This window comes from Neophocaena asiaeorientalis, unplaced genomic scaffold (assembly GCF_003031525.2).
Source record: "Neophocaena asiaeorientalis asiaeorientalis breed wild unplaced genomic scaffold, Neophocaena_asiaeorientalis_V1.1 scaffold314, whole genome shotgun sequence".
Classification (NCBI taxonomy): Eukaryota; Metazoa; Chordata; class Mammalia; order Artiodactyla; family Phocoenidae; genus Neophocaena; species Neophocaena asiaeorientalis.
In genome coordinates, this window is record NW_020175489.1 from 1,430,140 (window position 1) to 1,446,399 (window position 16,260).

Sequence of the window (16,260 nt, forward strand, 5' to 3'; positions counted from 1 at the left end):
ATAGATAACTCAGGTTTCTTGAACATTCAAGGGGATGCAGCAGGCATGAGGAGAGTGGTGGTTGTTCACCTGTGGGGTTTCTCAGGAAACACACCTGGTCTGCTGATTTACAGTACTGATCCAGAGCTGGGTACTCCATTCTACAAAGAATTTCACCTTTGTTAGGGGAAAAGGGACCATTTTACCTTTATAAATACAGCTTAAGATAGTACACATAAACTAGTATTTTGTTCTCACAAGGTACTCAAAGGTATGCAGTATTTTTCAGGCTTAATTTGAGAATAGTCAAGGTGGATGATGTATTTAACAGTAAAGTCTACACTTTTTCTTATCTACTGTTTTCATTTTACCTCCTCAGAAACCTACAATGTCTTCCTCTTTCTTCATATCATTTTCTGTCTTTCTAATCTCTCTTCCATTACCCCAGAGGCAGCTTCTCAACTCCCTACCTTTGAACATCATTGTTGATTCAAAATTTAAATTTTTTAAAGAAAGTTCTAATACATTTCCATTTGTTTGGGTTACTCCTCTGATGGGCAAGCTTAGATTTTTGGAAGGCACAAACCATGTTCTTTTGTACCTTCAAAATATATCCAGAATCCAACCAGCTCTCACTACCTTCATTGCTATCATCCTAGCCGCCATCATCTTTCTCATGGATAATTGCAATTACCGTTAATAGGTCCCCTGACTTTTATGATACCTGCCCCATCACTGTCATTCTCTCTACAGCAGGCAACATGAACCTTCTAAAAGATAAACCAGATCCCGTTATTCCTCTGCTCACAATCCTCCAATGGTGTTCCATTTCAGTTGAGTAAATGCAAAAGTCCATATAATTGCTTACAATGCCCTTCATCATCTTGCTTCTTTCTGACACCATTTACTACCCCCTCCCATGTTCTCTCCACCTCAGCCACACTGGTCTGTTTATCTTAACGAAACACATCAGGTGCTGTCCTGCCTTGAAGTCTTTGCATTGCTGTCCCTTCTGCCTAGGTATCTGTAGAACTCATTCCATTACCTCTCCCAGGTTTCTGTACAAATATCAGTGAGGTCTTCCCAGACAACTCTAAGTAAGAAGGACAGCACTCACTGCACTTCCTAGCCCCATCCTTGCTTAATTTTTTCCCCACAAATTTTTCACCAAATGACATACTATATGTTTTCCTTTTTTTCCCCCTTTCTCCCATAGAATGTAAGCTCCATGAGATCAGGGTTATTTGTTTTGTTCACTGCTATAGCAAAGCACCTCACACATAGAGGCGGTTGATGAATACCTATTAAATAGATGGATCAATTTGTAAATAAATGCCTATCATGTTAATATTCTAACTAAAAGGCATTGGGTGAGATAGTGTTGGGCAATGAGGAAGAGTCAGACATATTTCTTACAAAATTTTTGATTAGTAATGACAGCGAGAGTCACAATTTTCTAAGTATGGACATGTTATGATCTTCTGTGTTTAGATGTTTAAAATGTAATGGGTTACATATTTTGATCTTTAGACAATTTCTAAGGACAAGCTTTTTCATCCAAACAACTAGTTATCAAAATAAATGTAGAATCACAAGAACTCTAAGCTATTTCTCTATTTGTGGTTATTTAGGTCAATTAAAAAATTGTCTCAAATGTATAGACACCAAGGGGGGAAGTGGCGGGGGGTGGTGGTGGTGGGATGAATTGGGAGATTGGGATTGACATATATACACTATTATGTATAAAATAGATAACTGATAAGAACCTGCTGTGAAAATGAATAAGTAAAATTCAAAAATTCAAAAAAAAACGGTCTCAATAGCATGAATGCTTTAAAAATTTCCAGAGAATGGAAATCAGTTTACTGAAGTATAACTTAACTATTTTCCCAGCTCCTAATGAGAATAATACATGGGCGTTTGGGGGTCTTTCTAGTCCTAAATCAGAGGGATTACTTGGGGAAGTAGTTGTTGGTCCTGTGAGGTCACTGAGTTTTAAGAACATATCGGGATTGGATACAGTGATGCTGATGATAATAAAACAATATCTAATAGCTGATACTTATTGAAGCTCACCATGTACAGGCACTGTTCTAAGTGATTGCTTGTATGAATGTACTTGATCTTTACAACAACCCTGTAAATCAGGTATTATTATTTCCATATTACGAATGAAAAAACTCAAGTTTGAAGAGGTTAGATAACTAGCCAAAGTCACACAGAAAATATATATGGCAAAGATGGAATCTGAATGCGTGGATTCAGAGTCCTCTCTTTCTTGACCCCCATGCTGTATTGTGCCAATCTCCTACCTGGAGCATAAGTAGAACTCCAAAAAAGTGTATGTGCATGCTCATGTGTGTGTGTGTGCGTGCAAGGGAGGGCGTATGCACACTTGCTTGTGCATGTGTGCACATGTGTATATGAGTTGTAATGGTGATAGTACTCTGTTTATGTTGAAAGTGAAGGTGCTACAGCTCTGAAGAGAGAGAAGGTGAGAAAATAAGCACCATTGTTAAGCTTTATGCATGTTACATTATCAGCATAGCAACTTGTACAAGGGAACATTTTCACTTCTTTTTTAATAGATGAGCTATCAGATGATCAGAGAAACAAGAGCCTCACCCTTGGATAAGGCCTCGTCCAGGCAGTGGCAGCGAGACTGGGAGGAAAAATCTCACCCTGCTCCTCAGGGGTAAAGCTGACAGCTCTCCTGGAGGTATACAGGAAGGCATTCTGGCTTCCATGCGGAGATCCTCTGTACAAGGTATATGTGTGTTCCCTTTGTGGTTGGGAGGGGACATCAGCCAAGGGAAGACATTGGGTCAGTCTAGGGCTATGTAGTCTAAGGCTAGAGTTGCCAAGTATTGCATGGGAAATACTTATATTGAAAATTATTTGTTGTTTTTTGAAACTCAGATTTAACTGGGTGGGTGTTCTGTTTTTTGCTCAATCTCGCAACTCTACCTGTGGCATCTAAACCCCTGTCAGAAGTGCTGAGCCAAAAAAAAAAAAAAAGTGCTGAGCAGATCACAAGAGCAGAGAGGGGCACTGCCTTAGACTTTGTGAGTCCCCATACAGATTCATCAGCTGTTCATTTATTCATACATCATTGACAGAACCATGACTACCTACCAGGGTCAGGCAGCATGCTAGGTTCTGAATGAGACTTGTGAATGTTCACTCCCAGGGTTTACAGTGTCTAGTACAGAGGTTCTCAAATTTTAGCATATATTAAGATCACTTGGGAAGCTTGTTTAAAAAATGCCCTAGAGATTATAACTCTAAGAGTAAAACCCTGGAATTTGTGTTCTTAGTGAACACTCCAGGTGATCTTGAGGTAGGTGGTTCCAGGAGCATACTTTGATAAGTACTGGTCTAGTAGGTGGAGACTTCATCCAGAAATTACAAGTATAAATAAGAAATACTCCTCAGTCAGACTGATATACTGGTACATTGTGTGATTTGAGTTTCTCTAAGGTATTAATGCAGATTATAGAGTGTTGTATTCTCCACATTACTTTTTTTAAATGAAAGTGTCTTCTGGTGAGATATAACTAAGTGTGCTAGCAAGTGGGAATTGGCTCTTGAAAAGAGAGATTGTCCCCAGATTTCTGATCAGAGCCTCAAGTCAAGTGAAGTATGACATTCTTATAAAGTAGCTTAGACCTCTTGAGCCACAGTCAGTTCTACACCATGGTTATACATGAAAGCCTTGTTTCTGGGAGGAAAAGGTTCACTGTTTCATCATGTTAAAAGCAAGGACCTGTACCTACACTTTTTCAAACTAGTTTTTTATTTCAACATAGTGTTTGTGGTACTGATAGGGTACGTGCAGGCATTTCTGTATTTGTTGTTGAACACCCTGACTGCCGAATCCTCTATACAAAGTCAAGTCAAAGCAGTGAGCATTCTGGGAGGAATACCAACAACAAATTGTAGTAATCCAGCCTTGTTGTTATAAAAACATGAATCAAAAGCTCAGCATCTTGCTGAGACAGCAATTGTCTTAACCTTATTATACTCTTGAGATGGTAATACGAGGTCTTATCAGTATGGTTGATATGGCTCTCAAAGGAAAGATGAGGGTCAAAAATGGCTGGAATTTATCATGGAGAATATTGCTTTGTGGGATATCCAGCTATAGAATTGTGACTACCTATTAAATCCTCTATAAAGTAAGAAATATATGGTCCACTGCCTGCAGGATAAGAGAAGGGGAAGGAGGTGGAATCAAAAGTGAAATAAAACCGGTCAAATGAGGTGAAAGTCTGCTTTCTTAATTTTCAGCCATAGGCATCAGTGTTTGAGATTACCCCTTAAGCAGCTTCTGATTGAGTGGGGATAGTTCCATGACATGGAAGATTAAAGGTTTTCTGGGTGACTGTATTTTAAATGATGAAATCTTTTCAAAGAGATTTTACTTTTGTAATCAAGTCTAGGCTGTGTTCATGTGAAAGCAAGTTATAAGTGACCCAGATGATTAATAGCATTTAAATAAGTATATAGAATAAAGCTACTGTGATCTATAGTTTCTATTTTTTTTTTAATTTGGGCTTTTTTTAATGAAGTTCTTTTTTTTTTTTAAGACTTATTATTTATTTATTTGTTTATTTAATTTTTTGGCTGCGTCGGGTCTTAGCTGCGGCACACGGGATCTTCGTTGAGGCATGCAGGATCTTCTGTTGCGGCACTCACGCTCTTCATTGTGGTGCATGGGCTTCTCTCTAGTTGTGGCATGTGGGTTTTCTCTTCTCTAGTTGCGGCACGCGGGCTCCAGAGCGCGTGGGCTCTGTAGTTTGCGGCACGCAGGCTCTCAAGTTGAGGCACGTGAGCTCAGTAGTTGTGGCGCACAGACTTAGTTGCCCTGCAGCATGTGAGATCTTAGTTCCCTGACCAGAGATCGAACTTGGGTCGTCTGCATTGTAAGGTGGATTCTTTACCACTGGACCACCAGGGAAGTCCCTCAATTTGAGCTTTATATCTAGAAAGAAGTTCTTAGAAACTTCTTAGAAAGAAATCAAACCAAGACTGATACCAAGAAGACAGCTTTCTTTAGGAATTGTCATTAGTGTTCAGTTCCAACCTCATGTCCTCCAGGAGGAAGGGCAATATGCAGAGTGTTCAAAAGCCTGGGCTTTGAAGTGAGAAAGACCTGGACATGAATCACAACATTGTCACTTCGAAGTTGTGAGACCTTGAGCGAGTTACTTACCTCTCTGTGCCTTGGTTTTTTTTTTGTTTTGTTTTGTTTTGTTTTGCGGTACGTGGGCCTCTCACTGTTGTGGCCTCTCCCGTTATGGAGCACAGGCTCCGGACACGCAGGCTCAGCGGCCATGGCTCACGGGCCCAGCCGCTCTGCGGCATGTGGGATCTTCCCGGACCGGGGCACAAACCCGTGTTCCCTGCATTGGCAGGCGGACTCTCAACCACTGCGCCACCAGGGAAGCCGTGTGCCTTGGTTTTATTAGCTATAAAATGCAGCTAAGATCAGTACTTGCTTCATAAAGTCTTTGTGAGGATGAAATGAGATATGTAAAATGCTCTCTACAGTGCCTGGCACATGGTATGTACTCTGTAAATATTAGCAGTGGAGAATTTGAGACTCCCCCCAAAATCACACCTCTCTTTTCCTACCCAGGTTGTGAATAATTGGGAATTTTAGAAAAAGAAAAGAAACAAGAAAATATCACCTTATTAGTTATAGAGAAAGGTTGGAGAATGCAGTTTAGTTTGAAAGATAAATTGGTCTGCTAAATGTACCCCAGAATTAGTAGACTCACCCTACCTGTTATAGCAGTACCACCTGGGCCAGCCTTCCCAAGGAAACAGAAAGAAGAGTAGAACATGCTTGTCCCTACAGGAAGCTCTTTTTCAAGAGCTTGAGCAGAACTGGATTGAGCATGTCCAGATATTCTTTTCAAAGTAAACAGAGACATCGTTCTATATCACCAGGGCCTGAGTGATTAAAAGGTCAGAAGTGAGGGGATGTGTTAGATAAAAGTCTTCTCCATGAAAACAAAGACTGAGGAGAAGGTGTTCCTGTCTAACATAAAAATGTTATCAACATCATCAATGATTCATTTCCATTATACTTCATTTAATTCAATATTACCTCCTAACTTTATGTTTTCAAATCATACCATAGCTGTATTAGTTTCCAACCACAAACTTAGTAGCTAAGACAATGTAAATTTTTTCTCATACAGTCCGGAGGTCAGAAGTCCATAAACTAAAGTCAGGGTATTGGCATGGCTGATTTTTCTGGAGACTCTGAGGGGAGAATCATTTCTTTGCTTTTTTCAGCTTGTAGAGGACACCTGCTTGTGGTTCTTTCTTTGCATCATTCCAACCTCTTGCTTCTGTCCTCATATCTCTTACTATACTCTCTTGTACCTACCCATATAATCCAGGATAATCTCCTATTTCAGAATTAACAATCACATGGGCAAACTCCCTTCTGCCATGTTAAGTAATAAAGTCAAAGGTTTCAGGGATTAGGATGTTAACATTTTGGGAGAGTCAGTATTCAGCCTATCACAATGACATTTTTTTTAAACATCATTATTGGAGTATAATTGCTTTACAATGTTGTGTTAGTTTCTGCTGTATAACAAAGTGAATCAGATATACGTACACATATATCCTCCCTCTTGCATCTCCCTCCCACCCTCCCTATCCCAACCCTCTAGGTGATCACAAAGCACAGAGCTGATCTCCCTGTGCTATGCAGCTGCTTCCCACTAGCTATCTATTTTATATTTGGTAGTGTATATATGTCAATGCCACTCTCTCACTTCGTCCCCAAAATATGGAACGCTTCACGAATTTGCGTGTCATCCTTGAGCAGGGGCCATGCTAATCTTCTCTGTATCGTTCCAATTTTAGCATATGTGCTGCCAAAGCGAGCGCCACAGTGACATTTTGATTATTTCATTTTGCCTTGTAGCTATTTTTCTTGTTTCTGTGTACAGTATTCTTTTTAATTTCCTGGGTCAGGTTGTAAGTTCCTCAAGGATAGATATCAAATCTTCCATGTTTTTATATGTTTACTACTTCATTATATTGTGTGTTTAAAGTAAAACAATGCTCATAATAGGCACTCAGTAAAGCCTACTGATTTAAATACTCTTGAATCACACAGTCTTTAGAATGGAGACACGGGTCTGGTCTACATATGTCCCAGGAGAAACAATCTTAGCTTTGACTTTGGATTCTACGAACATTCATTCAGACTACATAAGAGACAATGTAGACTGAAGCATTAGAATGTAACTTGTTTTCCAGAATTCTCACTGTTGGACTGTAGACAGGCTTTGGGACAGTAAGTTAAGTGTTAAGATTTACCGGAAATCCGTGGGATTGCTCCGGCCACACTCTCCTTCCCTCTGATAAGGAAGAGAAATATTGCAATTCTTGTGAGTGGATGTGAAAACTTACCCTGCACAATTTAACTGGCTCTCCTCATTAAACTTTGGAGGGAGGAGGATTATTATACAATGGAATTTGTTTCTGATTTTTGCTGCAGTGATTAATAAGAAGTGTACTGTGACTTGAAATGAATATGGACACAGAATAATTCTCTCAGACATAGGTACATCTCAAATGCATGGTTGTTCATCACTTACGGGTTGAATTAGAAAATTATGGAGACCAATATGTAATTTTAAGGTATTCAATTTACGTTAATAGATATCTAAATGAACCATAGAATTATCTCTGAGACATATAGCCCAATTCATACTCATAAGTTTAAAAGTTAGCAATGCTATATAGTAGCCTTGCATATAATATTTTGGTACATAATTAAGACAAAAGATTATCTTTGTGCTTAGCCCTCAAAATTTGCAATTGACCTTTTGTACCTAACCTGTGCTACCTTCATATCTTTCCTCTCCCTCCTTGAGTTTTCCTCTCTAGAATGGTAGAATCTGAATTGCAGAACTGGAAAGGACCCTAGAGGCCATCTTATCAATTTGGATATTTTACAACTGAGACCATAGTTCTCAAAACATTAATTGACTTGCTTAAGGTCACACAGCTATTGGCAGAGCTATATTCAAAACTCAGTTCTCCTAATTCTCTGTAAAGATTTTTTCCCCTCTACTTAGGTAAGATGATATAGAAGTATAGAGGAATAAGAGAAATAATCTAGTAGTAAAGCAATGGAGGGTGAGAGGATTCTGGAAATACTGTGGCTTAAAGGAGACACAGTTCTCAGTCAGCTACTTTCTAGAGCTTATCATCTGTTAGAGCAAGAGGAAGAAGGATGTGTCTACCTTGGGGATGAAAATAAGACCAACGTGAAGGAAATCACAAAAAGAAAAAAGAAAAAGAAAAAAGAAAGCAGGCATGGCAATAGTAGGAACTATGTTAATAATAGGAAAAGAGGTATGTAAAGTTGAAAGTAGTAATCAATATAGGGGAATCTTGCAATAATAAAGTGATAAATTGAACAAACAGTTTATGAAGAATCTGAAAACCACACAATGAAAACACCCAAAGACCACATAATAGCTAAATATAAAAAGATATATCTATTAGATGTGCAAGGATAAATTACAAAACTACAGTTATAATGGGATACCTCAAAATACCCATTTTTAGAATTATACGAGATTATAAGGGAATTGAATAATGATATCAACACATTTTCTTGTATAGAGAGAGCAAGACAAAAAGAAACATATATCTCTTGAATGGAGAATATAACATTTTTTTCTATGTCTATGGAAACTTCACAAAAATAGATGTGTGATTGACCACAAAGCAAATCTTGACAAAATTTTAAAAGCAAGATTTTTACAGACTACTCTCTCTGACCATGTTAAAGTAAGAGATAATGAAATAGTGATTTTCTTTTTTCCTCCAACCCCCAACCTACTTGGAAATTAAGAATGCACTCCTGGTTAGCCCATGGACCAAAGACCATATGAAAACTGAAATTACAAACTTATCTTAAAAACAGTAAAAAAAAGGATGACTATCAAAACCTACAGGACAGCAAAAACTCAGAGAGAAAATTTATAGCCTAAATTCCTTTGATAAGTGGTAAAATAAAAGGGGAAGAGGATGGAAGATATTTGAAACTCCAAAGAAAATTATTGATTTCCAAGCAAAGTAAACATACCAAAATTGATAAAGAAGTACAGACCTAGAGTAAAACAATTATGAGTGAAGAAGTGAAAAAGGTGATTAAAGTTATGTCATTAAAAAAAAGCATTGTGAACCCTTGCACATTGCTGGTGGAAATACGAAATGATGCAGGCACTAAGGAAAGGAGTGATGGTTCCTCAAATAATTAGACATAAACCAAATGATTCAGCAATCTCACTTCTAGGTATATACCCCCAAGGAATGAAAGCAGGAGCTCAAAAAGATAGTTACATACCAATGTTCATAGCAGCATTATTCATAATAGCCAAAAGGTGAAAACAACCCCAAATCCATCAACAGATCAATGAATAAACTAACTTGGTATATATACAATGGAATATTATTCAGCCTTGAAAAGGAATGAAGTCCTGATTCATGCTTCAACATGGATGAACCCTGAAAACATTATGCTAAGTTAAATAAGCCAAACATAAAAGATGTATATTGTATGATTCCACTTATATGAAGTACCTAGAGTAGGCAAATTCATAGGGACAGAAAGTAAAATAGAGGTTATCAGGGGTTGGAGAAAGGGTAGGATATGGAGTTATTGTTTAATGGGTACAGAGTTTCTGTTTGTGATGATAAGTTTCTGGAAATGGATAGTGGTGGTGGTTGACTAACATTGTCGATGTACTTAGCGCCACTGAATTGTACATTTAAAAGTGGTCAAAATGATAAATTTTGTTATGTATATTTTTATCACATTAAGAAAAATGTATCATGACCAGTTATTTTCCTGAGTTTTAACTAATCTCAAAAGAACAGCTAGGGCTTCCCTGGTGGCGCAGTGGTTGAGAGTCCGCCTGCCGATGCAGGGGACACGGGTTCATGCCCCAATCCGGGAAGATCCCACATGCCGCGGAGCGGCTGGGCCCGTGAGCCATGGCCGCTGAGCCTGCGCGTCCGGAGCCTGTGTTCTGCAACGGGAGAAGGCCACAACAGTGAGAGGCCCGCGTACAGCAAAAACAAAAAAGAACAGCTGTTTCTCGTATTACTTAATTTACACAATAAAAAGGTGGAAATTTCATCAAATCATTTTTGAAGACAGCACAACTTTAATACCCAAATTTGGCAACAGTATTTCAAAATCAAAAACTATAAACCAATTACGGATATGAATTTAGATACACTAACATTAAAAAATTTCACATAAAATCTGGCTTTGTATTAAAAGAAGACCTTTTATTTTTATATCTATATTTTTACTTTATATCTTTATTAAGACCAACTAGAATTTATCCAGAAATGCAAAGGTGGTTCAATATCAGAAAAATCTTATTGTAATTTGTCTAATCAACAAACTAAAAGAGGAAAAGAAACGTATCATTTTAAGAGAAGCTGAAAGCATATTAGATAAAATTTCGAAGGATACCCTAGGGTAAAATATGAATAGAGTGAAATTACTTTTAAGACCTTGAAATCATGCCAATTGAAATCAGGAACTAGATGGAAATGCTCATTATTGCTGTTAATACTCAACAGTTTTGCAGTTATAACAAATGTTATAACATGGATCATTTGATAAATTGCTGGAAAGGAAGAGATTAAATCATCTCTTCTTTACTGATGAATATGATTATATATTTAAAAATGCCAAGAATTCTAACACAAGAATGGTGTGAAGAAAATAATTGTGTAGATAAACAAGTAGAAGATGAAATAGAGTAAAGGAATAGATTTTCTCTCAGTTAACAAAACCTAAAAGTAAAAATAGGGGAAAATCCATTAAAATAACAGTACACGCATAAAATGTTTAGAAATACATTTACCAAGAGTAGAATTTTACAAAAACACTTATAAAATCTTTGAGTTATACAAAATAATATTTAAAAAAATGGAAAAGGCACAATATTCTTGGAGGGTGAGATACAATAAAAATCTCAGTTCTGTTAAAATTAAAATAAGAATTCATTGCAGTTTTAATTAGACTCTAGAGAATTTTATTTTGAGAGGGATTTCATAAAATAATCCAATATGAAATAGTAAATGCCTGAGAATATTCATGAAAAATATAAAGAAGAGCTGGGATAAACTACCTACCTTATCCTCGTTAGAAATACAATAGCCATTGTAATAAAGATCAATGTGACGTTGTGCTAAAACTAGGAAACTAGATAAAAATTGGTTAAATGATTCCAGTGTATATGAGAGTTCAATATATGATAAAGTTAGTAGTATTTCAATTCAGTGAGTAAAGGATGAATAATCAACCTAGGAGAGGAAGGAACAAAGAATAGAGATAAATATTTCATAGAAGATAAAATCCAGATGGCCAATGAACGTTTGAGAAGGTGCTCAAAATTACTGGTAGTGAGAGAAATGCAAATTAAATAAAAATTAGTGTTATTTACACCCATCAGAATGGCAAAAATGTGGAAAGAATGATAACAGTTATTGCTGGTTGTAATATGAGGAAGTGGGTACTTTCATATATTGGTAGACAAATGGAATTTTGCAGTCTTAAATGAAAAATACATGCATTCTTGATCCATAGTCCTACTGCTGGGAATTTATAGTAATACAAATTACTATATAGTTGTATATAGTAATAAAATCACCAGCTTATAAAATTGCATGTACAAGGATTATGTACTACAGAATTTTTCAGTTGGGTAAAAATACAGAAAGTTGGAAATATAATAAATGCCCACTAATAGGGAAAGCTTGAAATAAATATTGGTTTGTCCGCATTGTGGAATATAATGCTACTATGCATCCATTAAAAATAATAAAAACTAGAACTATACTAGTTAATTTAGAGCAATGCACTCAAGGCATTTTTTAAAGAGAAAAGTAAGATACATAGGAGTGTGTATAGTATGATACAAATTTTATAATCAATTTCAAACTCCTTATCAATGCAGATATATGTGTATATGCTTGTATGTATGTGTGTGTGTGTTTTGTGTGTGTAATTACATGAGCCTGAAATAAAGCATGGAGGTACAAACACAGGGTTGTTAACATGGGTTACCAGATCGACTGGAAGAAAGGTCAGTAAATCTGGATGAGTTGGAGAGAATTGTTGGAAAGAGGTGAAATTGGAGGGAAGCAGAAATGGGGGGGTAGATAATTAGCTTTTTCTTTATACATCTTCGTAAGTTTTATTTATTGCAGCAAGCATGTGTTAATCCATAGTTTGAAAAAAAATATATAAAAGGAACCTTTAAAATATTGTTTAGATTAAATTCTCTTTGATATTGTAGTTAGTTGAATGGTGGCCCCACTAAAGATATGTCTACTCAGACCATGTGAATGTGATCTTATTTGGAAAAACCATCATTGCAGATGTAATTAATTTAAAGCTCTCCAGATGTTCTCATCTGGATTAGGGTGGACCCTAAATTCATGACAAGTGTTTTCATAAAAGAAGAGAAAGGTAGAAGATGTGAAGAAGAGAAGGCCATATGAAAGCTGACGCAGGAATTGGACTGAGAGCCACAAGCCAAGGAATTCCAAGAGCCACCAGACGCTGAAAGAGGCAAGGAACAGAATCTCCCTAAAGCTGCTGGAGGGAGTCCAGCCCTACTGACACTTGATTTTGGCCTTCTGGCCTCTATAATTGTGAGAAAATACATTTCTGTTGTTTTAAGCCACTAAGTTTGTGGTAATTTGTTATAGCAGCCCAAGGAAATTAATACAGATACTAAACCTTTATTTCAGTGGAATTTTTCTGTGAATTCCAATATGTGAAAGAGTTAGTCAGAACTGTTCTGGCTCTTGGATAGGATGTCCTGCCCCACCTGCCCCATCTCTGTGTCACCACAGAGACACAAGGCCTGCTGGAGCACAGCTGGAGCACCACTGATTTAGCCCAGACCCCTTTCTGTACAGATGAGAAGAGTGAGGCTTGAAGAGTGCCCCCCACCTTTTGACAAGCTAAGCAAAGTCAGGCAACTTTATACCCCTTTCTTAATTTCTCCCTTGGAAGGCCTGGGATCGTTGTGAGTTCTTTATCACAGTTGGGTATAGTTCAGTCAACTCTTCTCTCAGCAGGACATTGATAATGGCATATTTTCGCTTTTCACAAATGCATTTTGCTACCACACAATCACTTTTGTAAAGTTTTATTAACTTTTTTTCCTGTCTCCTTTGGAAAGAATTTTGCATAACCCACGAGTTTCTTGTTGTAGATGCCTAGATATGCATCTTTCACTGGAAGTATGTATCCCTGATAAATTCTTAATTCTGTGTCTCTGATTCATCATATGACTAAACCAAGCTGAGAATTCCCCTCACATCACTGCACGCAAAAAGCCCAGGATGGAAAAATGCTTGAGAAGGCAGGGCATTAGGGGTGCAGAAAGAATGAGTGCGCCCTGTGTGAAATCAGGGAAGAAGGAAAGAAGTGCTGAGCAGCTACAATTAAGGTTCCATGTCACACAATATGCCACAGGATTCCTGTAGAATGAGGTATACATTTTCCCCCAACCTGGTTGCTTCTTTATTCCTACCAAAAAAGAATTTTCCACCTTCCTCAAAACAGTATCACAAGACAACTGAGGCTGAAAAGGTTCTGAAGAGCTAGATGAGGTGCAGAGGCATGAGAAGGACCATTTTTAGGTAACATCACAGCCATCACCTTGCAAAGCTTATATGGATGTCTTCCAGGGTTTCAGCTCAAGATATGTCTTGTGCATTGGAGAACAGAGTTAGCTGAAGCTGAAGAAATAGTTTACAAAGACCTTCTACTTGACTCTTTAGCAATCACACAGATATTGTGAGAATTTTCAACAGTAGGTTTAAAAAACCATGATTGTTACATATTGGCATGGGGAATGTGGAAAGCAAGGTATGAAGAAATGATGCAGAATCCGGATGATCAATACAGAAATAAACACAAAAACAAATGGGGTGGAGCTTTTCCTATTTATCACAACTAAGTGGTTTTATATATTTATAATGAAGAAGGGCACAGATGATACCATAACCACACTGGGTATATTTGTAGTTTTTGATATATATATAAAAAAATTTGGTGTGGCACATATATACAATGGAATATTACTCAGCCATAAAAAGGAATGAAATTGAGTTGTTTGTAATGAGGTGGATGGACATAGAGTCTGTCATACAGAGTGAAATAAGTCAGAAAGAGAAAAACAAATACTGTATGCTAATGCACATATATGGAATCTAAGAAAAATGGTACTGATGAACCCAGTGGCAGGGCAAGAATAAAGATGCAGATGTAGAGAACAGACTTGAGGACACAGGAGGGGAAGGGGAAGCTGGGGTGAAGGGAGAGAGTGGCATTGACATATGTACACTACTAAATGTAAGATGGATGGCTAGTGGGAAGCTGCTGCATAGCACAGGGAGATCAACTTGATGCTTTGTGATGATCTAGAGGGGTGGGATAGGGAGGGTGGGAGGGAGGCTCAAGAGGGAGGGGATATGGGGACATATGTATACATATAGCTGATTCACTTTGTTGTACGGCAGAAACTTAACACAACACTGTAAAGCAATTATACTCCAATAAAGATATAAAAGAAAAAAAAAAAGAATGAAAAGGCAGTTCATAAAATCAAGGGGAAAATAAAATAAATGACCCTAATTGCACACTGAGTTGATAGCTTAATTATGCAGAGGTGTGTTATTTTAAATGGTTTGAAAATACAGTAATTCACCTATATGTCTCTGGTAGGATAAACCTAAGAGCTGCAATAACAATAATATTTTCACTAATCATATATTTGATATTGATCTTATATGAATATATGGGTGTATTAAAAATGGGGTAAAGCAAATAAGCAATTATGCTATTGTCATTAGAACTAAGATTTTTAGCATAAAAGGAAAAGATTCAAAATAAAATCACAGAAGTTTAGCAAAAAAAATATATATGTATTTGGTAAACTGTTTACAATTTCTATTCCATTTCATGATGTGGGTTCAGTCCTTTTTGTTGGGCTTTTATATAGTATAAATATGTCTCAAATATTGCATAGGACATATTGTACTTCCACTAATTTTTAAAAACTATTTATATGAAATTCAAATTTAACTGGGCGTTTTGTGTTTGTATTTGCTAAATCTGGCAACCCTATTCTAAGAAGTTGTTTGTGTCTTATTTTTAAGACAGAGAACTTTCCTGCTTCTTAGATCTAAATGAAATCACCTCACTGATTCTACTATGTTGAAGTCTCAAGGGATCTTCCAAATTTTTGGCAAATTTACAGGGAACTTATATTCTCAGAGCTCTCCACGTCTTTGGGTTTCTGCATCCTTGCATACTATACCTATCCTACACCTCCTCAATCTGTCGTGATGCTCAGCCCTTTCTTTAGTTTTCATGGACAGCCCCTGCACACATTGCCACACACGCATACCAGGACTCCAAGAATTTGGTGTTTTGATTGTTTATTTGGTGGATGGATCAGCATGAGAGGCAATAGTAACACCATAAAGTCCTCCTTTCCTCCCCTTCTTTCATCTTCTGTACTCAAATCCCTTCTTCCTGGCAGCCCTCAGACAGCTAAATTCTTCACTGTAACTTCAGGGTCAGCCCTTTAGGCCCTGATGGTAGAAATTGGGAAGGGAGAGGAGCTCACCTTCTACACTAAAAAATTAAAACATTTTTCCCAAGGGAGGTTGATCTCTCTTGAGGAGAAATTCTGCTACCAACTGTGAAGATAATGCATTTTCTCTATCTTAGTACATATTTATTATAAGTGGAAAAGCAAGTCTACAAGAAAAGCTGGGTTCAGTAATATGTTACATTGGAAAATCAGTGTGAATTCATGTCCTTAAAAGACTTATTTTCCAGCTCTATCATTATTATAAATGGCCCAACAGCAGGGGCACTACTCTAATCTATTATCAACCCTCATGTACACCCCTAGCACACAAATTTTGATCCCTGGAGGGTAGATGACTCTATGTTTGGTGCAAAGACAAAATGAGATGGATTCAAAACAACCTGTTATTAAGCAGAAATCAAAGCTGCTTCTTGAAACATCATGGTAGAGCTTCAATGACAAAAGAGCCAGCAAATAAGGACAGAAGTAATAATGCTAGTGGTTAAATTGGAACAAGTTAAGCCTGAAAAAAGCCATGAATTTACAGTAATACTCAAAAGAGGAAACACAAAGTGTGCAAAGAGGTACTTGTAATATA

General features: G+C 37.3%; 2 protein-coding genes and 1 non-coding gene across 3 annotated transcripts in view; 1 reads left to right on the forward strand and 2 right to left on the reverse strand.

Annotated features, from left to right (window-relative positions):
* Nucleotides 1-16,260, forward strand: part of DNAJB9 (DnaJ heat shock protein family (Hsp40) member B9) — a 409,736-nt gene that overhangs the window by 248,552 nt on the left and 144,924 nt on the right. Inside the window, exon 6 of the transcript XR_003006362.1 lies at nt 2,568-2,746. The gene's annotated coding sequence lies outside the window, so the exon portion shown is untranslated. The remainder of the gene's footprint in view (nt 1-2,567; nt 2,747-16,260) is intronic.
* LOC112415733 (U6 spliceosomal RNA) lies at nt 6,785-6,891 on the reverse strand. The gene has a single exon (XR_003006364.1). It is a non-coding gene; the product is annotated as a U6 spliceosomal RNA (small nuclear RNA).
* On the reverse strand, nt 13,190-13,717 carry LINC02903 (long intergenic non-protein coding RNA 2903). The gene is given in 3 exon segments (XM_024768876.1): nt 13,190-13,324; nt 13,326-13,460; nt 13,619-13,717. Coding segments are annotated over 3 exon segments (369 nt in total).